At 61.5% G+C, this 23,228-nt stretch overlaps 2 protein-coding genes across 5 annotated transcripts in view; one reads left to right on the top strand and one right to left on the bottom strand.

Moving 5' to 3' along the window:
* NFIC (nuclear factor I C) overlaps positions 1-23,228 on the bottom strand; it is a 62,628-nt gene that overhangs the window by 15,034 nt on the left and 24,366 nt on the right. For all 4 annotated transcript variants that reach the window (XM_042927960.1, XM_042927959.1, XM_042927961.1 and 1 more), the window contains exons 3-6: positions 8,109-8,180; positions 4,993-5,067; positions 4,254-4,377; positions 3,489-3,613 (exon numbers count right to left, since the gene is read on the bottom strand). In XM_042927960.1, the coding sequence (XP_042783894.1) occupies positions 3,489-3,613; positions 4,254-4,377; positions 4,993-5,067; positions 8,109-8,180 (396 nt within the window). The remainder of the gene's footprint in view (positions 1-3,488; positions 3,614-4,253; positions 4,378-4,992; positions 5,068-8,108; positions 8,181-23,228) is intronic.
* Positions 3,736-8,102, top strand: LOC122213754. The gene is made up of 3 exons (XM_042927963.1): positions 3,736-3,922; positions 4,962-5,924; positions 6,110-8,102. Exon 3 carries the CDS (start codon positions 6,281-6,283, stop codon positions 7,235-7,237), a length of 957 nt encoding a protein of 318 aa, XP_042783897.1. The 5' UTR covers positions 3,736-3,922; positions 4,962-5,924; positions 6,110-6,280; the 3' UTR covers positions 7,238-8,102.

The following is a 23,228-nucleotide window of genomic DNA, read 5'->3' as shown; positions in this document are numbered from 1 at the left end:
GGGAAGAGGACATGGGAAGGGGAGGAGGAGGCGGCAGAGGAAGAGGAGGGAGGAAAGGAAGAGAAGGGGGCCGGGAGGAGCAGAAGGGGGAGGGGAGGAGGAGGGAAAGGAAGAGGAGGGAGGAGGGGGAGAGATGAGTCCATCTTCCCCACCGGGCTGGGCGCACCTGCAGGGTGCAGACCCGCATACAGCTGGGGGTTACACTGAGGGCCCCACAGGAGGGAGCCAGTCTGCCACCGCCTGAAGCAACCAATGGAGACCACAAGGGACAGATTCAGCTCTGTGACTCCGTGGGGCACACCAGAAGGGGGTGTCAGTTGCCTCCTCGTCCACCCCCACTGCTGCCGCTTCATGCTCAGGGCAGGAAGTTCACACCAGGCTCCAGCGACTTTCTCGAACATTTCCTTCCTTTTATTGATTGATTTATTTATTTTCTCTTTTCGAGCTTCCTGCATTGAAAGCTAGGTTTTTGTTTTTGGCTTCCATCCTTTCTGTTTTTCTAATCCATAGACTTAAGGCTATAATTTTTCCTCTCCGGGCTGCTGTGGCTACATCGCAGAAGCTGCCCTCCACCTCTAAATAGTACGCGCTTTATATGTGGCCAGTCCCGTCCATCACAGAGTTAACAGAGAAGCGCTTTGGGGTTCCCAATCATTAAAGGCAGCGCAGAAGTTAACAGTCTCCCAATATCTGCCCTACCCCTCTTCCTTAGTGGCAGAACCCTTAAAGTTGAGAGGGGCACGTACTTGCCGAAAATAAGACTACATTTCCCAGAAGCCCCTGCGGCAGGGTGTGGCCCTAGGAGCAACTCAGGGGCCCAGAGATCAGCAGAAGAGGTAAGCGCAGCCTCTGAGAATTATTTTTAAAGGGAAAGGACATGCTCAGACTTGACCCTTCTTTCCTGCTGGCTGGACAGCAGACATGAGGGCTGGAGCTCCAGCAGTTGTCTTGGACCATAAGGTGGGAATGAAAACCATATTCACTTGGGGGCACCTGGGTGGCTCAGTTGGTTAAGTGATAGACTCTTGATTTCATCTCAGGTCATGATTTCACAGTTCATGAGTTTGAGCCCTGCGTCGTACTCAGTGCTGACAACGTGGAGGCTGCTTGGGATTCTCCCTCTCTCTCTCTCTCTCTCCCCCCCTCTCTGCCCCTGCTCGTGCTCTCTCTCTCTCAAAAAAAAATAAATAAATAAACATTTAAAAATGCTCCACATTCGGGGCACTTGGGTGGCTCAGTTGGCTGAGCATCCGACTTCAGCTCAGGTCACGATCTCACGGTTGGTGAGTTCCAGCCCCGCATTGGGCTCTGTGCCGACAGTTCAGAGCCTGGAGCCTGCTTCAGATTCTATGTCTCCCCCTTTCCCTCTGCCCTTCCCCCAATCGAGCGTTGTCTCCCTCTCTCTCTCTCTCTCAAAAATAAACAATAAAGTTTAAAAAAATATTCAAAAAAATGTTCCACATTCACCGGAGCTAAAGGCGGGAGCCTAAGTCTCAGGGTTGCTGATGGCTGGACATTTACTTTGGGGAGAAATGCCCTGTTCTTTTGGGGTTTCTGTTTCTCACAATCAAACTTAAAAGCTTATTAAATACAGGATCTTTACACAGGCAAACCTGTCAGAAGTGGGGAACCCACAGGGAGAGAGAACCATGGAGACACTTTGACCCACAAATTAGAGCCTCCTAGGGAGACACATCCTCCCAAGGTTAGGTACCTGCCCTGGGAGCCAACACAATGGAAGAGGGAGGGCCACTGGGGCTCAAATGTCACAACCAGACATGATAGAGACTCATTCACAGACATGGGGGTTTTATAAAGACACGAACAACGAACTCTCTTGTGTCCTGGGCACTCACCGTGTGCCAGGTGGCTGCTTTATGTGCCTCCTACCATTCCCTCCTCCCAGCTCCAGGAAAGAAGAGTTAGCTCATCAATCCCATTTTGAAGATAAGAAAACTGAGGTTCAGGGGCGCCTGGGTGGCGCAGTCGGTTAAGCGTCCGACTTCAGCCAGGTCACGATCTCGCGGTCTGTGAGTTCGAGCCCCGCGTTGGGCTCTGGGCTGATGGCTCAGAGCCTGGAGCCTGCTTTCGATTCTGTGTCTCCCTCTCTCTCTGCCCCTCCCCCGTTCATGCTCTGTCTCTCTCTGTCCCAAAAATAAATAAAAAAAAAAGTTGAAAAAAAAAAAAGAAAACTGAGGTTCAGAGAAGTCAAGTCACCTGCCCAAAGTTACACAGCACACACAGCGAGCCAATGGCAGACCTGGCTTTCAAACCCAGGTCTCTCTGACACTTAAACTTGCCCTCTTAACTGTAATGCTTTCCAGGAATCCTGTAGGTATGGTCTTCGTGTAGACAGACCTTTATAAGAAAGCTGGCCCTTTGGGAATAGGGAGTAGGGACCAAAAAGCAGGGGGCAAGCAAACAAATCCTCAGGTTTACTGGGTGTGTACTATGCGCCAGGCCTGTTTTAGGGACACCGCACGTATTAACTCACTTAATCCCCGCAACCTTAGGGGGCGGTGCAGATATTAACCCCATTTTACAGATGAGGAACCGGAGGCTCAGAGCAGTGAGGTCACCAGAGGCTGTACTGGCCGGTGGGCCCGAGTCCACGCTGGCAACCATTGGGTAATCCGCGGGGTGAGCCCTTTTTAAGGGGTAAGGGTCTGGACTGAGGGGCGTTTCTAAGTTCTGGGACACAGACTCCGCTGGGGACCTTTGCATTTCCAGGGACACCCAGCCCAGGGCAAGGCAAGCTTGTGGGCCCCCCTGAGCATAGTGTCCCCGAGCAGCCCCGAGGCCAGCCCGCGGGAGAGCAGAAACTCGGGTTCTCCGGAGGAGAACCGCCGTGGAGACGAGGACCCCAAGGAACGGAGATCTTCGGGGGAGGCCGCTGGGGAGCCTGTGGCAATGCCGCCCCTTGCAGAACAGGACCCGTTCTGGGGAGGGCCCTAAAAAGGCAGACGAGTGAGAGGCCAGCCTCTCCCCGAAAAGGAGGTTCAGAGAAAAGCGGCGGGGCTCCGAGAGACCTGGGACCGCGCGGAGGCCGAGCCCGTGGAGACGGGAATCTCGGAAGATCAGCAGGACCCCTGCGACGGGGCACATGCTACAGCTCGGGACCCACCAGCGGGGACCCTCCAGATGAGGGCGTAGGGCGGACCTCGGGAAGAAGCGCGCTGGCGATCAGAAGCGCCACCGAGTCCACGCCGCAGGTCGGGAGCCCCACGGAGACGAGGCTGCACCGGGCAGAGGGCAGGAAAGCCGCGGGAGGGACAGTCTCCGCCCTCTCGAGGCCCCGACGGAACCCAGAAGCTCCGGGAACGTGAGTCCGGACTTCCCAGCGGCGAGCGACGCGCGCGACTACAATTCCCAGGAGGCCCCGCGGCCCCAGCCCCAGGGCTTCCCGGCGCAGTGCCTGCCGGAATATGTAGTCCCCGCCGCGGTAACCCCGGCCCCGAGGCCCGCTCCGCCCCCACTGCCAGCCCCACCTCCTTCCATGTCCTCCGTCCAGTTGCGGCTGCTACTCGTGGGAGAGCTGGGCGAGGTGTAGTAATCGCCGCCGGGGCTCGTGTCCACGTCTTCCTCCATCGAGCCCGACTTGTGCCGCTTGCTCCTGAAGGGCGAGGGAAACAGAGCGCAGGCCGGTTACCACGGCGACGCGAGGGTGTGGAGGGGGCGGTTGGGGCTGACTTCCGGTCCGTAGGGGGGGCAGGGCGGGGAGGGTGCTATCGCGAGACGTCGAGGTTCCCGCGGACTTTCAGCCGGTTCTGGGAGCACCTGTCTCAACCTGCCCATCGCGCGGATGAGACGCCCGGGGCCAGAGGCAGTGAGGCACTCGGCCGAGCGCAGACGGTCGGCTGGCAGGCTGCGCACTAAAACCCTGGATAAACACTCGGCCTACCGTAAACCTCAGAACAACCCGGTAGGACTATGATCCCATTTTACAGATGGCGGAAATCCACGCAAGCACGGTGACCGGCCCAAGGTTACCCAGCGTATCTCCGCAAGAACCAGTGTCTGTTCTCGTGGAGTCTCAGGGGGTGGGCTGATAGGACTCAAGGCTGTGGGAGCCCTGGGTGGGGTATCAGGGCTGGGGAAAGGAGCACTTGGGGCTGGGTTTTGAGGGACACGTAGGAGTTTACCATGTGAACCCTGAAAACAGGCATTCCAGGGAGAGGAGTCAGCCAGCCGGGGCCAGGTGGAGGTGGGCGAGGGGTGGCTGAATGCCCAGAGGCAGGGACCAGGGCACGTACCCGCTGGAGGAAGTGCTCGGTAGCGTTCTCCTCATGCCTGTGCTGGCTGGATTCAGGTCGTATGCCAGGTGCCCCTGCAGCTCCCCCAGGGAGAAGTTGGGTCCTGTTCCAGTCACCACGGGTGCTGCGGAGGGCGAGAGGGGGCAGAGTGAGAGAGGGTGCAAGCTCCAGGGCTGCAGTTTGCCCCGGAGGGGTGGGGAGAGCCACCGGGGGACTGGCCAGCCCCAAAAGGAACCCCGTCCCCTGACTGGCCTGGTTCCTAACGTGGCTGAAAGTGTCCTCATTCTATGGGTCAGAAGCCCAAAGCCAGCAAGAGAGGCCAAGCTCACACTGTGAGGCAGAGGCATAGCCAGAGCGGGAGGCCGAGCTTCCCAGCGCTCCCTGAGGCCAGGCTCTGCTGATCTGGACAGGGAGGATGATGGTCAGGGTTAAGGCAGGGCAGTGCCCAGAACTCCCTGCACTGGAATTCAGGTGGGGGTGTCTGGGGAGTGGGTGGGTCCCCAGCAGGTGCATTAGGAAGGTAAGGGAACAGGAGGCAAAGCGGGTGGGGCGTGTGGGCCCCTACCTACTGCCCTTCCTAGGAACCTTAGCTCGGTGACAGAGGGGAGTAGGGCAGGGTGATGGGCAGCTTCCCTTTCCCTGAGACTCTTTCTCAGAGTCCCCATCCCAGAGCCCCCTCTCCCTCTCCCGTGCCCCTCCCCTCTCCAGATCCCAGCACAGGGTGGGCGGGGACACTCACTCCGGGACACCTGGATGAGCTCGGTGACGCTGAACACGCCGGAGGTGACGAAGCTCTCCTGGAAGTCGGTCGTGTCTGGAACAGGGAGAAAATGGGACTCACTGGGTCTGTTTCCTTCCTCGACACCCTGGGCTACCCAGACTCCGGGCGCTGGAGTGGTCACCCTGTCCACCCCCTGCAGCCCTGTGGCAAGACGGAGGCAGAGGCCGGACCTGCGTTCGAATCTCAGCTCGGCTGCCGCTTCGCGTGTGCTCTTGGGCAAGTCCCTTCCTGTCCGTGAGCCTCTGTGCTCCCTAATTCCAAAGTGGGGGCCACACACCCTGCCATCGGGGTGGCTGATATGAATCAACTGGCCGCAAGGGGCTGGCTTGCTCTCCTCGCGTCACGCGGTTCTGCAGCCCCTTATCCCTCCCCCTCCAGACTGGGAGCTCTGTCCTGACGGGGAGGTCTGTGTGCCCAGGTCCCGCGGTGTCCCCAGTGCCTGGCCCAGAGCCTGGCACACAGCAGGGGCTCAGAATCACGGGCTGAATGGAAGGTCCACCCGCAGCAGTTAAAGTCCCCCATGTCCCCAGAACCACGCCTGCCTAATGTCAAAGGAAGAGGGACCCTCCTCTCCGGTGTGCAGTGGTTGGGACCCATTTAATGGATTTGGAAACAGGTGTGGCTCCTCTTGGCTGACCTTGGACAGCTGGGAGCCAGCCTCTCGCACCACCCCCCCAACCCCCGGAGGCCTTCGCGGGCAGAACCCGTCTACCGAACGAGCGTTTACGAGTGCATCCCGTGTCCTGTTCTGAGCTGGGCCCCGGGGACACTGTGGGAACTAGGCAGACACAAGTGGCCTAGACACAAGTCCCTTGTGGGGACTCCCAGCCCGGATGGACCCCGGACACATGACGCTCAGGGAGGGAACCCGACACAAGGCCACGCGGGGCGTGAGTCCGCAGGTGTGAAACGTCCGGAACGGGCTCCTCCGCGGACAGGAAGGGGGGTTCATGGGGGCCGAGGACTGGGGAGGAGGAGGAGGGGTGGGGACAGGGCTTCTTTTCGGGGCAACAAAAGTGTTGTGTTCTGTCATGTGAATTTAACCACAATACGGTTTTGGGTTTGTTTTTTTTAGATCATTAAGGCAAAGGCACCACGCATCAGGCGGTGGTCGGCAGGCAGGGTTGGGGAGCCTGCCTGAAAGAGGACCGAGAGGCCTACAGACATTAAAATTTGGGAAGTGGCAAGGACAGCGCCTAGTGCAGGGTAACGGCCACGCAGGCCAGTGTCGGCTGCCGTGATCAGGATGGTCTTAAACAGGAGGTCTGGCCGCCTCCCTGAGGGTCACGATATTGCCAGCAGTGGCCCGTGCAAAGGCCCTGGGGTTGGAGGCAACAGGAGGGAAAGAAGCCAGGGAAGGTGGTCAGAGTGGAGAAGGGACCAGCAGGTGGGCGGCTCTAGGCCTTGGGGGTGGCGAGAGCGGTTCTTCTCCAGGCCCCCAGGGGGCAGCACGGGCCACAGGGAGCCGACCTGGGTGCCCGGTTCCCCAGCTGTGAGAGACCCAAGTCCTGGCCAGTCCGGAAACTCCAGTCTCCCCGGTTACCAGCTTTGTGCACACCATTTATTGAGCAATTACTATGTGCCCAGCCCCGTGCTGGGGGGCTCAGGGCCACCACATCCCCGGGAGGAGAGGGCGATGCCCCCCCCCCGCCCCCAGCGTCCAGGGGAAGTGGCCTCGGCCGTTTCCTGCCACCCAGCTGGCCAGCTGGTGTCAGCACGCCCCTCCGCCTTTCCCCCCACCGGGGTTTCCTGTTTGTGCAGCACTCGCCCAGCTCCATCTCCAGGGGACTCCCTGGCGGGTGGGAGGAAGTGCTTTCCTCCGCCAGACGCTGGAGCTCCCCATGGGACCAGGCCAAACGTCGCTGCCCCCGCCTGCCTTGAACATCTGGCTTGGAGGCAGGCGCCTGAGGATCACAGGAGGCCAAGGAGGACTCAGGGTCACAGCCGGCCCGTGGTGAGCGGCACGGGGGCCTGTGACGCTCCTGGAACCATCCGGCCCCCCTGTGCCGGCCTTTCCAACGGGGACGTCCTCACCCACTTGCTTTTTCTTCCATCCTTCCTTCCTGTTATCTCTCCTCCTCCACCCCTGTGTACCATCTCTCTAGTTTCTCTTTTTGTCTCTGCTTCACCCCTCCCTCTCTCCTTTTTTTTCTTTCTGCAAATATTTATTGAGCACCTGTTGTGTACCAGGGTCCTATTCTAGGCGCTGAGGACACAGTAGTGATCAGGACAGACAAAAGCCTCTGCCCTCAAGCGGGTGAGGTTGCATTAGGAGAGAGAAGCAAACAAGCAACTAAGCAAATACATAGGCGATCACTAACTTCCTCAAAAGGAAATAAAACAGAAAGTGGTCATTGAGAGTGGCTAAGACTGTCTGAGGTCAGCAAATCTGTCTGAGAGGGGGAGTATGTGAGCTGAGACCTGGGTGATCTAGAGAGAGAGAGCAATGAGCTGTCCAGATAGAAGGCAAAGCACATGCAAAGGCCCTGAAGCAGGAACTGGGCCTGGACTGTTGGAGGAACAGCTAGGAGGCCCATGTGGCTGGAGCAGAGAGACCGAGGGGAAGAGAGGGAGGAAGGGAGGGCAGGCAGGGCACAGGGACAGGTCCTGCAGGGCCTTGGGGGTCAGGGGAGGACTTTTGCCCCAAGGGAGGTGGGGCCCCCAGAGGACTGTGAGCAGAGGAGGGCAGGACCTGACTCAGAGCTCATGGGGGGCTCTCTGGCCACCTTAGGACAGACAGGGAAGTGAGGACAGAAGCCAGGGGACCAGGGTAGAGGTGACTGCTCTGGTCCAGGAGGGCGATTTTGGGAGCAGACCAGGGCAGAAGCAGGGCCCTCTCTTGTGGGGTGAGCCCCTCAGGGCCCAGAGGGCGGGAGCTCGGAGTCGTGGCTTCCAACCCCAGCTCCCTGCTTGCCCCTGGGAAGGCCCCTTGACCTCTCCGTGCCTCGGTTTTCTCATCTACAAAAGGGAACAATACCAGTACCTGCCTATCGCATGGCTGTGAGGTGCCGACGCGGGGCCACGCAGAGCACGATGGGGCCGTGCGCCCCGGCCCTCGCCATCCCCAAACTCACCCAGCGTGATGGGCTTGCTGTCCTCCTGGTCGGAGCCCATCCCTGCCCGGGGACTACCGCTCTGCTCCGCGTCTGCAAAGAGAAGGAGGGGGACGGTGTGGTGACATTGCAGGGGACCCCACCCCGGGGGGAGGGGAGGCCTCCGTGCCGGGGCCAGGCTGGGCAGCGCCGTGGAGAAGCGGTCCCGAGCTTGCCCGGGCCCGGGGGTCTCCGCTTGGCCCCCTCCCCTCGGCCTCTGCCCTTGAAGTCCCGGGGCCCCAGCCCTTGGTCTTGGGTTGTCACTCGGGGCCCCCAGGAGAGGGCAGAGGGGCGTCCCCCTGCAGCCGCCATGCGGCTACCCACCCGCCTGGCTTGGGGGCTCCCTCCCACCCTGGCGCCCGCCCTCCATCTTATCTAAAAATAATCAGGCTCCTTGGCAGACGGCGAAACAGACAGACGCTGAGCTCAGCATTATCAGCTCCGGCAGCCTGGATGGAGGGCGAGGCGCGCCAACCCCTCTGCAGCCCCCACGGCGTCCACCCGGGACCGGGGCGGGGGCGGCGGGGGGGGGGGGGACACCCACGAGCCCAGCCTGACGGAACCCCCGGCCCCGCCTATCTGTCTCTGAGGTCAGACCCCAAGGTGGTGGGAGTCACGGCCAGACGCCAAAGAAGGAGAATCAGCCCCTTCCACCTGCCACGTTCCAAAGCCAGGCATAACCGCTGTGTGCCCTCAGGCAAGTTGCTTAACTGTTCTGAGCCTCACTTCTCTCTTTCAAATGGGTGTGGGCGTCACCGAGAGGTGGTAAAGAGGTAATACGGATGGACAGACGGGTCGGGAGCCCGTAGGGCACACCCAAATCGAGTTCGAGCCCCGGATCCGGTTCAGCGCGGCCGGCGTGGAGCCCGCTTGGGATTCTCTGTTTCCCTCCCTCTCTCTCTCTCTCGCTCTCAAAATAAATAAACTTAAAAGAATATTTTAAATCCCTAAAATGGCCGTAAATGTGGGCTTCACCTCATTTTCGAGGTCTCCTTCAACCCGTAAGAGAGCCACACGTCTGGCGTTGTGATTGTGCCCATTTTATAGGCAAGGAAGCCTGAGGTTGAAACGGTGAGCAACTGCCCACCCACGGCACTTGTGCCCCCCCCCGGTCACCAGGGTGACTTTCTGCATGAGTGGGCACGTGCGTCCAGACCTGCGACCCACGGCCGTGCGTTAACCGCCTGGCTTCCGGGATCGGACGCCCGAGTTCCTATCCCAGCGCCGGGAGCCTCTGAGGCGACGCGCCCTCCGCTCCCTCGGGATCCCGTGGGGGTGACCGTGCGGACGCCTCCCCAGACGGCCGCGGAGCCCTCCCCGTGCGCCTCGTGGCTTGGCACACCCTGTGTGTCGAGCACCTCCTGCCCGCCAAGATCGAGGGCGCCCTGAACGCCACCGGGCCGAGGACCCGTGCCTCAGTTTCCCGACCCGCCACAGGAGCGGACGGGGGCAGCCCCAGTCGTGACCCACTGGGCTGGGCAGGGCTGGGCAGCAGCCGAGGCGAGCGTGCCCGGCTCGGCCCCGCGCCCTGTGGCCGCTCCCGGGCCGGGCTGCCAGCGGCCCCTTGGCTCCGGCCAGTTCCGCTTGGACGGCCACGCGGCTGGGCACGGTGGCCGCCGCGTTGGGAAGAGCCCAGCCCGGGCAGCCGGCCTCGGGCACAGGACCCTCTTCCGGATCCGGTGCCCACACGGCCTCGGCAGGCAGCAGGGCGCGGCGGGCGCTCAGGCGATGCCCGGTCAGGGCCGCAGGGCTGTGGGCCTCATTCTCCTCATCCGTGAAGTGGGCACAGCCACACGTCTCTCCCAGAGGCTGTCCCCTGACAGAAAAGGCGATGGCGAATACAAGAAAGAGCCCCAGACCGGGGTGGGGGGGGGGAAGGGGGGCACACAGAAAGCACGTTGCCAGCCGGAGGGAGGCGTTATCACTCTCCGTGCTGCGTCCCCCCCCCCCCCCCATTTCCGTCTAGGGTGTTGTTACTTTGCATCTGTGGAGAGCGAGGGCGCTCGGCCACAGCTGGCTCTTCGCCAAGGTCGCTCTGTGACCTGGGGCCGGCCAGACCACCTCCCGGAGCCACGCGGTTTCCCGGGAGCAGAAAGATGGCAGAACCCACCTCCGGGCTTTGCCGGCCACCAAGTCGGCGAATGCGTGCGAAAGCACCGGCGGGTACCAACGGTCAAAAAAAACGGTGGGCTTGGGAGCGGCTGTGAACGACACCGTGTTCCGCGCGGCGGTTAATTGACCGCTGTGGGCACTGAGAACCGCGGCTGGCCGTCGCCTATCGGTCTTGTATCCCGCGGCCCCGCTGAGCTCACTCAGTAGTTCTAGGAGATGTTTGTGTTTTCGTAGATCGCTCGGGATTTTCTTTGTAAGACCCTTGGGTCATCTGATCTGTAGGCCTCTGATTTCCTTTTTCTTGCCTTATTGCACAGGCAAGGACTTCCAGCACGATACCGAACGGAAGTGGCGAGAGCGAGTGGCCCTTCTTGGCTCCGATCTTGGGGGAGACTCCCCAGTGTTTCACCCCCGAGTACGATGGAGATCCCTTCACTGGGGTCAAGGGTTTACCCTTCCCTTTCTATAGTCCGGGGAGCTTTTTTTTTTTTTTTTTTTTTTTTTTAAATTAAATAAGCGTAGTTTCTAAACACTGATGCTGTAATGACGTGCTATCTCATTAAATCTTTTTTAATTTAGTTTTTAGATGGTGGTTAAATAGACATAGCATAAAATTTACCATTTAACTGTTTTTAAATTTTTTTTTTTTTTGATGTTTATTTATTCTTGAGAGAGACCATGAGCAGGGGAAGGGCAGAGAGAGAGACACACAGAACCCGAAGCAGCCTCCAGGCTCTGAGCTGTCGGCACAGAGCCCGACGCGGGGCTCGAACCCACAAACGGCGAGATCACGAACTGAGCCGAGGTGGGACGCCCGACCGACTGAGCCACCCAGGCGCCCCACCGTTTAACTGTTTCTAAGCGCACGGCTCATTGGCATCAGGCACACTCACGCCGTCCTGCATCCACCCACACTATCTGTCTCCAGAACTTTCCATGTCCCCAAACTGAGACTCTGTCCCCATGAAGCACGGACTCCCCGCCCCCTGCCCCACCCCTGGCTCCCACTGTCTACTCTCTGTCTCTGTGGACGGGACTCCTCTGGGGACCCCCTGTGAGTGGGGTCACGCGGGACGTGTCCTTCTGTGTCTGGCTCCTGTCACCGCGCACAGTGACCTCCGGGTCCGTCCACGCGGTGGCAGGCGGCAGGATGTCCTGACTTTTTAAGGCTGAATAACATTCCATTGAAACAGTTTTCAAGGCTCTGCTACTTGGGTCCTGAAAACTCCCACCAGCCACATGCGACTTTACAGTTAAGTGAGCTAAACTGAAATCAAGTTAGAATTTCAGGACTTCGCCAGCATCGGTCACCTTTCGCTACTCAAGAGCCCACAAGACTGGCGGGGACCAGATTGGACGGTGCGGAACCCTGTCACCGTCACAGAAAGCTGAGCCCAGCTCAGCCCCCCGGGGCTGAGCTGCGATGGATGTTTCCATGAAATATCGGGAGGAAAGGGGCCCAGAGAGTCCCTTCTCCTCTCATCTGCTTAGACAGCCGGCCCTTAAATGCAATGTCCTCTGGTCTGAACAGACGTCTAATGGATAATGTTTCAAGGACAGGCTAAACATTAAAAAAAAATTTTTTTTTAAAAAAGGGGCGCCTGGGTGGCTCCGTCGGTGAAGCGTCCGACTTCCGCTCAGGTCATGATCTCGCGGTTGTGGGTTCGAGCCCCGCGTCGGGCTCTGTGCTGACGGCTCGGAGCCTGGAGCCGGCTTCGGATCCTGTGTCTCTCTCTGCCCCTCCCCCGCTCACGCTCTGTCTCTCTCTCTCTCCTTCAAAAATAAATAAACGCTAAAAAAAAAAAAAAAACAAAGGACGGCTAATGTCCAGTGCCCCCAGCTGCCCCAGGCCCCAAGACAATGGCTTTCGTCTGCTGAGTCGTACTGCGTGAAGAGCGGTCACAGTAGATTGATTCAATCTACCCAACTGATGAGTTTGGTAAACTGAGGCGCAGCTCAGAGTCTCTTATCTGAAGCTGATGTCAAGTCAGAGAAGTTATGTGCCCATCACAGAGTTGCTTAACGGGGGGTGATCCTGCCCCTCAGGACAAAGTCTGGGCGCCTCTGTGGTTGTCAGGACTGGGGCTGTCCTGGCATCGAGGGGGCCGGGGACGCCGCTCACCCCCTACAGCACCCAGGACACCACCCACAGAATGACCCGCCCCAGTGTCTGCGGTGCCGTCGGGGGAGGCCCTGCTCTGGATCCATCCGTTTCCAGTGGGGGTGAAAACCAGTGCTTGGGGGAGGGAGAAGGTAAACAATTCTGCTCTTCGCTCTTTTTTTTCTGATTATAATTTTTCAAATACGTTTATTTGTTTTTGAAAGAGAGAGAGACAGAGCGTGAGCTGTGGAGGGGCAGAGAGAGAGGGAGACACAGAATCCGAAGCAGGTTCCAGGCTCCGAGCTGTCGGCACAGAGCCCGACGCGGGGCTCGAACCCACAACCGCGAGATCATGACCTGAGCGGAAGTCGGACGCTTCACCGACGGAGCCCCCCAGGCGCCCCCCGTTTTCTTTTGAAAGGAACTGACTGCTGGGCACCTCCTGGGTGTCAGAAGCCTGGAAGACCACAGTGTGACAAAAATGGGCAAAAAAGCCCTGCCCTCGTGGCACCCAGGTCCTAACGGGGGAGCGACGGGCAATGAACAAGCAAGCAGATTCACCCAGGGGATAAACTCGGGGCGTGTCGAGTGCCAGGGAGGCCCCACGGCTCGGAGATGTGAGTGGCCACCCCTGGAGGAGGAGGGGCATAGACTGGAGGTCCTGGGAGGGTTGATGAGGGTTCTGGGTGAAATGGTACGGTCCAATTGTTAATGCTTAGTGACTCATTTCTTTGACTATATCGGGCTGCACGGTTCACCTCCACTGACTTATTTAATCTTCAAAACTCCCCCAGGAGGACAACATGGATGGATCTAGAGAGCATAACGCTGAGCGAAATGTGTCAGTCAGAGAAAGACAAGCGCCGCAGGATTTCATTCATATGTGGAATTGAAGAAACAAAATAAACAGAGCGCGGGGCGGGTGCGGGGGGAGAGACAAGCCAGAAAACGGGCTCTTGACTACAGAGAACCTGCGGATGGTCACCGGAGGGGAGGTGGGAGGGGGATGGAGATGTAGGTGTGGGGATAAGAGCACACTCATCCGTGTGCTGGGGACAGCTAGGGACAGACCACGTCCTTGGTACCCACCTCCCTGCTCTGCCCACGCCGACGAGCACCCCCTCGGGGAGCAGAGCCCCCAGACCCTATCGCGCAGGCTGGGGAGACTTCCGAGCACGCCCCACTCGGGTCGCCGGGGTAGGGGCCGCGGTGTCACGAGACGGGGTGCGTTGACGGGCGACACGGTCTGGTCTGACACCCTGAAGCCGGCCTGGATCCCGTCCGGCAATCCCCAGGGTTACCCAGAGACCGCAAGTAAGTTCCCCAAGGCCACACAGCAAGGAAAGCTGACGGGCTGACGGTTTCATCTGCTCCTCGTAAAAACGCATAAACGGTGGGGGGCAGGGGGGCGCCTGGGTGGCTTAGTTGGTTAAGCATCCGACTCTTGATTTCGGCTCAGAGCATGATCCCTCTTCGTGAGTTCGAGCCCCGCGTCGGGCTCCGTGCTTGGGATTCTCTCCCCCCCTCCCCCTCTCCCTCTCAAAAATAAAGAAATAGACTTAAAAAAATATACGTGAACATCTCGTTGAATATCACACCACGTCCAATGCCAGCCTTGAAGTGTTGTTGGCTTGTTTTTTGGTTTTCGTTTTGAGTTTTCTCCTGACCGGGTCGACTCAACCCCCCCCCCCATCCCCTCCGGCCCCCGGACACGGTTTTCCGCAGCCCGTGCTGCCCAAACGGTATTCTCCCCGCGAGGACACCAGGGATGTGTCTCCTGGGTGAAAAACTGAAGCAGGACGTGGCCACCGGTGACCCGTGCTCGGGGTTCGAGACCCGACCGAGCACGGGCCTCATGGTCAAGAACGCGCCTCGCTGGTCTCCGAGCAGCTGTGGGGCTTTCCGGGGCCTTTAAAACGCACCGAAAGGACGTGCAGGCAGAGGGTACCACACCACCTGTGCAAAGGTCCTGGGCAGCATTGGGCCCGGCATCTACACGGCTAACACTCTCCTGTCATTCCGGGCCTTTCCTCAAAGATCTCCTTCTCTGAGAGGCACACGAGGCTCTTTAGCACCACGCACAGAGCATAGGTAGCCACACTCACACTAGTATGAGGGCGAGTCTGGCCACTGGCAACGGCTGAATCTCAAGTGACTCCCTGCTTCGGCCCGGACCGGTTCTCTCTCGACGTTCTCAGGTCCGTGGGGCGTTCACGTGTAGCCGGGACGTCACCTCCTCCCGTATCCTTTTGCTCAAACGAGCACATGATCGTGGCGACAATAGAAATGTGAACTGGATCCCACTGGCGGAATATGTACAGAGTGTTCTTTCCTGTCCATGGCCAGGAGCCCAAATTTGGTCCGTCCCAGCCCCTGAGAAAGGCGCCGCTGGGCCTCCGGTCCCGCCCTTCCCGCCCAGGAACACCCACCCCTTTGCACCACACAACTCCCTTCGTCCCGGTGGCTAACCCTGCGGCCGTCCCTAATTGGGAGATCAACACGCCGAGGTGACACGCTCATCTCACAGGTGTTTAGTGACCACCTACTACTTGCCAGGCACCGGGCAGACGGCAGGGTGCCAAGGGAGGAGAGACAGACAGGAAGTGAGCAAACAGAAGAGGCCCGGGATAACTCCACGCAGCCCTAAGTTCCAGCGAGGCCGTTAAACTGGGTGAGGGGACAGAGGGCGGCTCTGGGGGTGACTTGCGACACAGATGCCTGGCGGGGGCCCCTCTGAGGAGGTGTCGTTGGCACTGAGGCCTTAGCAACGGGGAGGAGCTGGCCCCGGGGAGAGCTGGGCAAAGGCGCAGCCTGTGCAAAAGCCCTGGGGCGGGAACAAACACGGGATGTTTGAGGACCCAACACGGTGAGCAAAGGGGAGGCAACGGGGCCACGCGGGCCACGTGGCTGCAGCGACAGGCTTGGGTTTTATTCTCGAGCGCCACGCGGAGGGACAGGCCCCCGGCTCTGCCAGATGGCACAACACCTCCGGCTACGAGGCCGTGCCGAGGCGTCAAGAGCCGCGGGCGGGAACGCGAGACGGGCGGCCGCTTTGGAGGCCGGCGTGGCGCTTGCTCCCGCGGAAAGTTAGACACGGGATCCACGTGGCCCAGCAATTCCACACGTCTGCATGCGCCCAATGAGGGGTGCCAGCGGGGCCCCCAAAGGATGCCCGCGCCCCCGTGTGCACAGCCGCGAGGTTCACGGCTGCCCCGCGTGGGGACAGAGGGAAGGGTGAACACGGTGCGTCCGGCCACACGCCGGAATGTGACCCAGCCCCAGGGAGGAAGGACGTCCCGCCGCCTGCCGCCACGTGGAGGGACCCGGAGGCCACTGTGTGCAGGGACAGGAGCCGGACACAGAAGGACACGTCCCGCGTGACCCCACGCGCAGGGGTCCCCAGAGGAGTCCCGTCCACAGGGACAGAGAGCGGATGGTGGGAGCCAGGGGTGGGGAGTCCGTGCTTCGTGGGGGCAGGGTCTCAGTCTGGGGAGATGGAAGGTTCTGGAGACGGAGGGTGGGGGTGGACGCAGCACAGCGTGAACGTGCCTGAGGCCGCGGAAGCTGTGCGCTTAGAAATGGTTACGCGGGTGAATTTTCTACTCTGTGTCCTTTAACCGCGATAAAACACACACACACGAAAACAGCGTGGCTGCCGAGTGGCTTCTGGAACCTTGGGGGCCGGGAGACCGGGGAGGGGGTGTGGGCACCGGCCCAGGGTGGTGGCCTGCGGACGGACAGAGGGACGGGACCTGGCGAAGTCGGGACCGCGCCTCTTCAAAAGCCGGCGGGACACGGGGGTGGGGGGAGCCCGGAGTCCCCGTCCGGGCCCCGTGGCCCGTCTGCCGGGCGCGCGGGACTCGCTGGCCCTCTGTTCTGACCTCAGCGGCTTCCAAACGCAGCTGGCTCGGCCGGGCTGCCACGTCCGCCTCCGACGACGCCGGCCAGCTAGAGGCAAACCCAAAGCCAGGCCCTGGAATTCCGAGCTCCCGGCTGTCACCAGCCATCTTTAAACATTAGCCAGCCGAGGCTCAGCTTTCCCCGTCCTGGAAGGCCACGCGGCACACGCGACCCTGGCCTTTGTCCCTCCGCCCCGCCGCCCCCTCCCTCCCAGGCAAGCTCCAGCCATGTTCGTCAGCCTAACCCTAACACCTCCTTCTCCGGAACACCCGCCCTTGGCCCCTTGGCCCAGCCCTAGCCCCCCCCACCACACGGGTCTATCAACACACGAAAATCCCAAGTCCTCCCCGCGGCCACCAGGCCCTGCGGACACTGCCCCCGTCCCGTCCCGTCCCCGCTCTCCCCTCCTCCCTCTCTCCCCCTGGCCCGCTCTGCTCCGGCCACACGTGCCTCCTCACTGCTCCTGCAATATGCCGGGCCCCGCGATGCCCCGGGACCTTTGCACAAACTGTGCCCTCCGCCTGGAACGCCCTTGCTGTGAATGCCTGCCGGGCCCATCCCCTCACTCCGTTCATTTGAGTCTCTGTTCCAATGTGGTTTACGTGTCCACAGCCCCTGGCACAGGATCTGGGCTCGATGTTGGGGGGATCCCGTCCCTCCCGAGAGGCGGGATGACGGATTCTCACGTGCGTCCGGTTATGTGACAACCTGCTTCGTGTCCCTGAGCCTCCACCCCACCCCATGCCAGCGTCTGCACAAACCCAGGCACAAAGGGACACGGCGATTCGTTTATTCGACCCACACGTTGAGCACCTCCTGGGTACGAGGCCCTGTTCTAGGTTCTGAACAAAACAGACCCGAAGTCCCATCCCTGAGGCTCACGGTCGCAGGTTGCGCCCCAGCCATTGTAAGGAAGGCCAGGGGTCGAGCCTCGGTAGGAGGCCTCCGGGCTACGCTAAGCTTGAACTTGGCGCTGCTGGTGTGGCAGGAGGACCGGAACTGAGACCGCCCTGAGCTGCAAGGAACCTCAGCAGAAACCCTGGCGCTCCAGGGGGGGCGCCCGGAACACAGGCTCCCCGAGCCAGCAGCGGCGACCCCTGGCCTGCGGTCTGGCCCCCGCTGTGTGACCTCAGCGAAAGCGCTTTCCCTCTCTGAGCCTCCACGTCTTGGCACCGAGGCCCTAGCACGCCTTCTCCAGGGCGCCACCTGGACAAACCGGAGGGAAGAAAAAGCAAGACACTGGACGTTCAAGGCGTGCACTCGCCGGCCCCTGGGGAACGTCTAGGAAATGCGGACGAGACGCAGGGGACCCGAGAGGCGAAAGGGCCCGGCCCGGTGACCTCCTGGATGCCGGCCTCCTCCCTCGCCTTGTGCTTCCTGACCCGCGTGTTCCTACAGTCTGGACCGCACTTTCCCTCTCCCTCTCCCCCGCCGCCCGGCCGCCTGGGCCCGAGCCAACCTGCCTCGGAGTCACTTTCAAAGAAAAGTTTCTGTTTTCTTCCCACCCGGCCCAGCGCCCCCGCCGCCTGGCCCGCTCCGCGGCCTGGCTCCGGCCCGGCCGGGCGCCCGTGGACACCTCAGGCCAGCGGGTCAGGGTGCTGGCCCTCCGCCGCCGCCGAGCCCAGGCCTCGGGCCGCGCTCGGGGAGCCCGGGAGGCCCCACGGGGGAGGCCCCCGGCGTGGCCGTTTCGGGGTGTCTGGCCCCAGAGCCCCGCGGGGAGGTCCCCGCCGGCCACAGGGCCCACTCGGAGGCCTGCGGGCCGGGACTGGCCCCATCCCGGGATGCTTTGGCGGCCAGGCCGCCTTATGACATCATGGCTCTGGCGGCCATTTTCTCCACTCTCCCTCCCCCGGCTTCCAGATGCTTCTGCCGGCCTTGGCGGCCATTTTGTCCGCGCAGGAGGCTGGGGCTGGCACGGGAGCGGAGCGCCGGCCCTCCCTGCCGGGTGGGGGTGGGGGGCTCCCCTCGGGCCCCTCGTGGCCTCCGAGGGGTTAAGTGCGCGCGCCACGGGGCGCAGGGGGGCAGGCAGGCGGCCCAGCACACGTGGCCGCCCCGCGGCCCTTCTCCCGCTCACGCACCCCACTCCGGGTGGCACCGGGGCCGCGAAAAACAGGTTAAAAATACCCACACGCGCAACTCCCCCCCCCCCCCCCACCGGTCCCCTCCAATGTCAAATGTGTCAGCGCCACCCGGGGAGGGGGGCAGCCTTAAAATAACTTGCTGTTTACATTTGGAGCAAATTCTTGGCTCCTCGGCAGCCAAGCCCGGGCCTCCTCCCGCCTCCCTGGCAGGCCTGCTTCAGCGGCCGCCGAGCGGGGCGGGGAGCTCCGGGGCCACATGCGCGGCCCCGGGAGGGGACGGGCCAGCCCCACTTGTGGCCACACGGTGGACGGGGCCGGGCGGGAGCGCCAGAGAACGCCGGCTGCCAAAAATGGGCGCGGGCCGCGGCCCCTCCCGGCTCCCCCCCTGTTTCTGATGCTTCTTGGGTGGGGAGGGGGGGTGGGGGGGTTCGGAGAACTTCCTGGCCAAGGGAGGCGGGCACGAAGGGAGGGCTCCAGAGCGGGGCAGAATCCTGCAGGAGCTGTGTGGCCTCAGGCCAGCCCTGCCCGTCTCTGGGCCTCCAGGGAAAGCAGTCCGGCCTCCCTGGACTGGGGTCAGGAGGATGGGTCCCATCCCAGCCTTGCTGGGGTGGGTGGGGGGCGGGAAGGAAGGGGGACACGGACCGTCGCAGCCCCTCTCCCTGGCTCCCCTTCTGCAGAAAGTGGGTGTTGAGGTGCAAACACCCCAGATCTGGGCACTCCCATTTCACAGAGGAGCAAACTGAGGGCCAGAGGCAGGAAGGGGCTTGGCCCGAGTCTCACGGCTGTTAAGTGCACGAGTGGCTCAGAGCCCAGTTAGTCTGGTTCCACAGCCCCCGCTTTAAACCCACCGCCTTGCGGTGGCCCGGCCAGTTAAGCGCCCAGCTCTTGGTTTTTTTAGCTCAGGTCACGATCTCACGGTCCGTGGGTTCGAGCTCCGCATCGGGCTCTGTGCTGACATCAGAGAGCTTGCTGGGATTCGCTCTCTCTGCCCCTCCCCTGCTTGTGCTCGCTCTCTCTCTCTCTCTCTGTGTCTCAAAATAATTAAAAAAAAAAAAAAAGTAAACCCACTGCCTCGACTGCAGGAGGAGGTTGGAAACTCCAGGGTCCCAAACTGAATTGAAGGGAGGGGTAGTGGGAGACTTTTCTACTCCCCTGGCCCTCCTGAGGCCTCTCTTCCTGGAGCCTGGCATGCAGTCAGTACTCAATACATGCTCGCACGTAGCTGGCGCTCAATAGATGCTTGCGGACGAGTGATGATCATTCAGCAGGGGCTGGCACACCGTAGGCACCAGGCACCTGCTTGTCGTACAAACGACTGGGATTATCCTGACAGGGCGTGGCATACAAAAGGTGCAAAATACATGCTTGTCAAAGGAGTCTGAGGACTGTCGGGAAAATTGGGGGATAGTCAGAGGAAAAGACCAGGTTGAGGGGCACACGGACTCTGATCAGTGGTGACACAAGGGATTTCCGACAGCAGGCCTGAGGCAGGGTGTGGAATGTCACCCAAACATTGCCCATCTCAGTCCCCCTGGTCCTTGGAGAAGGTCCCTCACCTGCTCCAGGGCCTGAATATCAGAGGGAGGGACCTGTGGCTGGAGAAGCCCAAGGAAGTAACTGGAATCTGTCCTAGGGGCCCAGGAAGGCTTCCTGGGGGAGGGGATATTGGAGCTGGGGCCTTGATGTATGAGTAGGAGTTTGCCGGGCACCGAAGGGGCTTGTGGGGAGTGAGAACAGTGTATGAAGATAATAAGAATCACAGCTTAATTCCTACTGATCCCAGCAGTGTGCCCATTTCACAGATCTGGAAACTGAGGTATGATGAGTGGCTTGGAGCCAGGCCACCTGTTCCAGGGGCACCGGAGCCACATGGTGAGATGCCCCCCCCCCCCCCCCGCCTTGCCCCAGATTGGCTGTGACGCCAGGCTAGCCCCTTGTCCTCTCTGGGTCTGTTTCCCCAGCTGCCATGGTGGAATTTGGCCGGACACCAGGGGGGTGCCATTTTACTGGAACAAAACAGGGCCTCGGAGAGGGCACAGTCAGTTAACTGCCCGGTGGCCCGTCCCAGTCAGTACTGCGGGTTTCCACTCGCACGCCTCCCATGCCGGCGGGCTCTCTCCCTTCTTATGAGCCTCCTGCCTCACGACTGCTGACCGCTGGAAAGGGGCCTGCTCCGTGCCAGGTGCTCACTGAACCCGCTCCACAGTTACAGACTGTCACTCCCGTTTCACAGACGAGGAAACTGAGGCGCAGAGCGGGGCAGGTCCTGGCCTGAGCTCCCCTGGCGAGCACGGGGATAAGAATGGGGGAGACGCTGCCCCCCCCTCCCCTGCGTATGCCCAGGCCGGGGGCCGGAGGGACCTATGATCCAGGCGATCGACTCGCACGGCCCCGCTCCGTCTAGGCTGACGATGGTCCCTGAACTGTCACACCTAGCAACAGGCTTGCAGGCTGGCTGCCTCCATTCTCCCCTCTCCGGAACCCATGCGGTGGCCTGGGTCCCTCAACTATCACCACCTCACTTTTCCACCAGCGTCTGTCCCCCTCCCCCACCCCCCCATGTGAGCCCTCCAGGGCTCCCAGCTCCCCGGGGTAAAGGCCCAGTGGCCCCCAGGGCCCTGCAGGACCTGCCCCGTCCCCTCTCTGCCCTCCCCTCCTCCCTCTCTCCCCTTCGCCCACTCAGCTCCAGCCACACGGGCCCCCTCGCCGCTCCCTCAAACCGCCAGGCCCGGTGCTGCCCCAGGACCTTTGCACAGGCTGTTTCTCCCACCTGGAATGCTCTCCTCCCATTTGTTCGCCCAGCTGGCAACTCCTCAACCTTCGGGTCCCAGCTGGAACGTCAGGCCCTCCGACAGACCCCACCAAATAGCCCGCTGTCTCTATCCCTTTGCCCTTATTTTTTCGACAGCCCTCGTCGCCAACTGCTGTTTCCCGCTTGTTCTTTGTTGCTCCCCCCGACCAGGAACCGCCCCCCCCTCCCCCCCCGAGCGCCGCGGTTTCGTCTGTCTTGTGTCCTGGCCGTGTCCCCAGGACCCAGAGCCCATAGTGAGCGCTGAATCTATTTACTGACTACACAGGGACTGCGCTGGCTGAGTGCTGAGTGCGGACGTGTTCCGTGCTGCCCCGGACCCCTTGTGGGTCTTCACTCTTGTCTCCCTCGGCGACCCCACGAGGCCAGCAGATTTTACAGATGGGGAAACTGAGGCTCGGGGAGAGCAGGGAATAAGCAAGCGTCAGAAGCAGAATAGGCCACGCCAGGCCTCTGGGCCCCCGCGGCTGGCCCACTGCCACCGGGAACAAACAGGGTGTCTGTCAACAACCCCGACAACCGTAAGAGTAATGCCGACGGGCCGGCAATGACTCGCACAGCATCACCCCGTCCGTAAGGGTAACCCCCGTGCGGGTTGGCGCGGGGCCCCGGAGGGGAGACTCAGGGGACACCGGCCCCTTTAAGATCTTCCCCCTCCCCAGCTGGGCGCCGGGCCCGGCCTCCCCTTATGTAAGCAGGCCAGCTGCCCTTGCATAACCTGGTTACATAAGGAAGCAGGGAACAGGCTTGTCCATCCGGCAGCAACCTGTCCCGGGCCGTCTGTGGGGCCGGCCTGGGGCACAGGAACGCCGAGGCCACCCAGAGTGGCCGCCGGGTGAAGGCCCGTGCAGGGGCCTCTGGGTCGGCTCCTGTCCGGGGGTGGGGAGGCCGGCGTCTCAGCCACAGCATCTTGTGCCCGGAAAAGTGAAAGGCTTCCAGTCTGCGAGTGGATGGGGGTGTTCCCATTACTGTGACAGAGAGACTGAGCCCCAGAGAGGCCTAAAGCTTCACAGCCCCAGGCAGAGGGCGGAGGCGACAGGCCTCCGGTGGAAGCTGGGGTCCGGCCTCGGCCAGAGCCCGAACCTCCCAGCTCCTCTGTACAATGGGGCTGCAAACGCGACCTTTCTGCACAGGGCCCGGCGTGCAGCTGGCACTCAATACATGCAGCCTTGAATTCAGCACCGGGCCCGCTCTAAAAGGCTTTTAATTCTGCGGACGGGCCTGCCGCTGTGGCCCCGTCCTGCAGTGAAGCCACAGGCAGGCCCGAGGGAGTGGCCGTGCCGGCCCGCGGGGCAATGTGCGAGCCTCGGGTGCTGTGTGGTGGCCCCACTGTGTGCCAAACCCTGGCCCGGATTCTATTCTGTCTGCCCAGCAGGCCCCAGGGTGGACGCAAGGAGCCCCAGGAACAGGCGGGGAAACTGAGGTGCGGAGAGGAGGGATGTGCCCAAGGTCAGACCCAAGCCCTACCGTGCGCCCCTGTCTCCTTCGCCAGGCAGGCCTCCCCAGCCCCAGGCCCTCCGTCTGACTACGTGGGCTTGGGGGTGTCTGGGTGTGGCCGTCCCCCCCACAGCCTCCCCACCTCCCCCCACCCCCGGGAGGCTCAGTTCTTTGGGAGGGGTGTGGCTTGGGGGTGGAGGCGGCCCCTCTCCTTTCTCCTTCCTCTTCTCCCTGGGCACTGGCCCTTTAAGGCAGCAGGCTGCCAGGGCCTGTCCCGGGGTTACCCCAAGGGGCGGGTGTGGTCAGGAACAAGGGGCCCATTCAGCTGCTGCTGCCACCTCCGGGCAGCCCACAGGCTGGCCTGGGTGGGAGGCAGGGAGGAGACTGGCAAAGGCAGGGACTAGGGGTGGGCAGAGTAAGAGACAGGCACTAGGAGAGAGACAGAGAAAGAGAGACAGAGAGACACAGAGACGCCTGGCCTCTTGGCTGCACCTCCTCCCTGGTTCTCCTGGATCGGGCGTTTGAGGCTGACCCAACCCCCAGCCAGGAGGCAGCCCCCAAAGGTGCTCCTTGATCCAGCTGAACCTGGCGTCCACTCACTAGCACCCAAATCCTATAATCCCAAAGGGCGGATCCTGGGACATTCTGGGGAGGTCCCCGAC

Source organism: Panthera leo, chromosome A2 (genome assembly GCF_018350215.1).
Source record: "Panthera leo isolate Ple1 chromosome A2, P.leo_Ple1_pat1.1, whole genome shotgun sequence".
Lineage (NCBI taxonomy): Eukaryota > Metazoa > Chordata > Mammalia > Carnivora > Felidae > Panthera > Panthera leo.
Note: the sequence above shows the minus strand (reverse complement) of the source record. Positions and strands in the feature narration are given on the sequence as shown.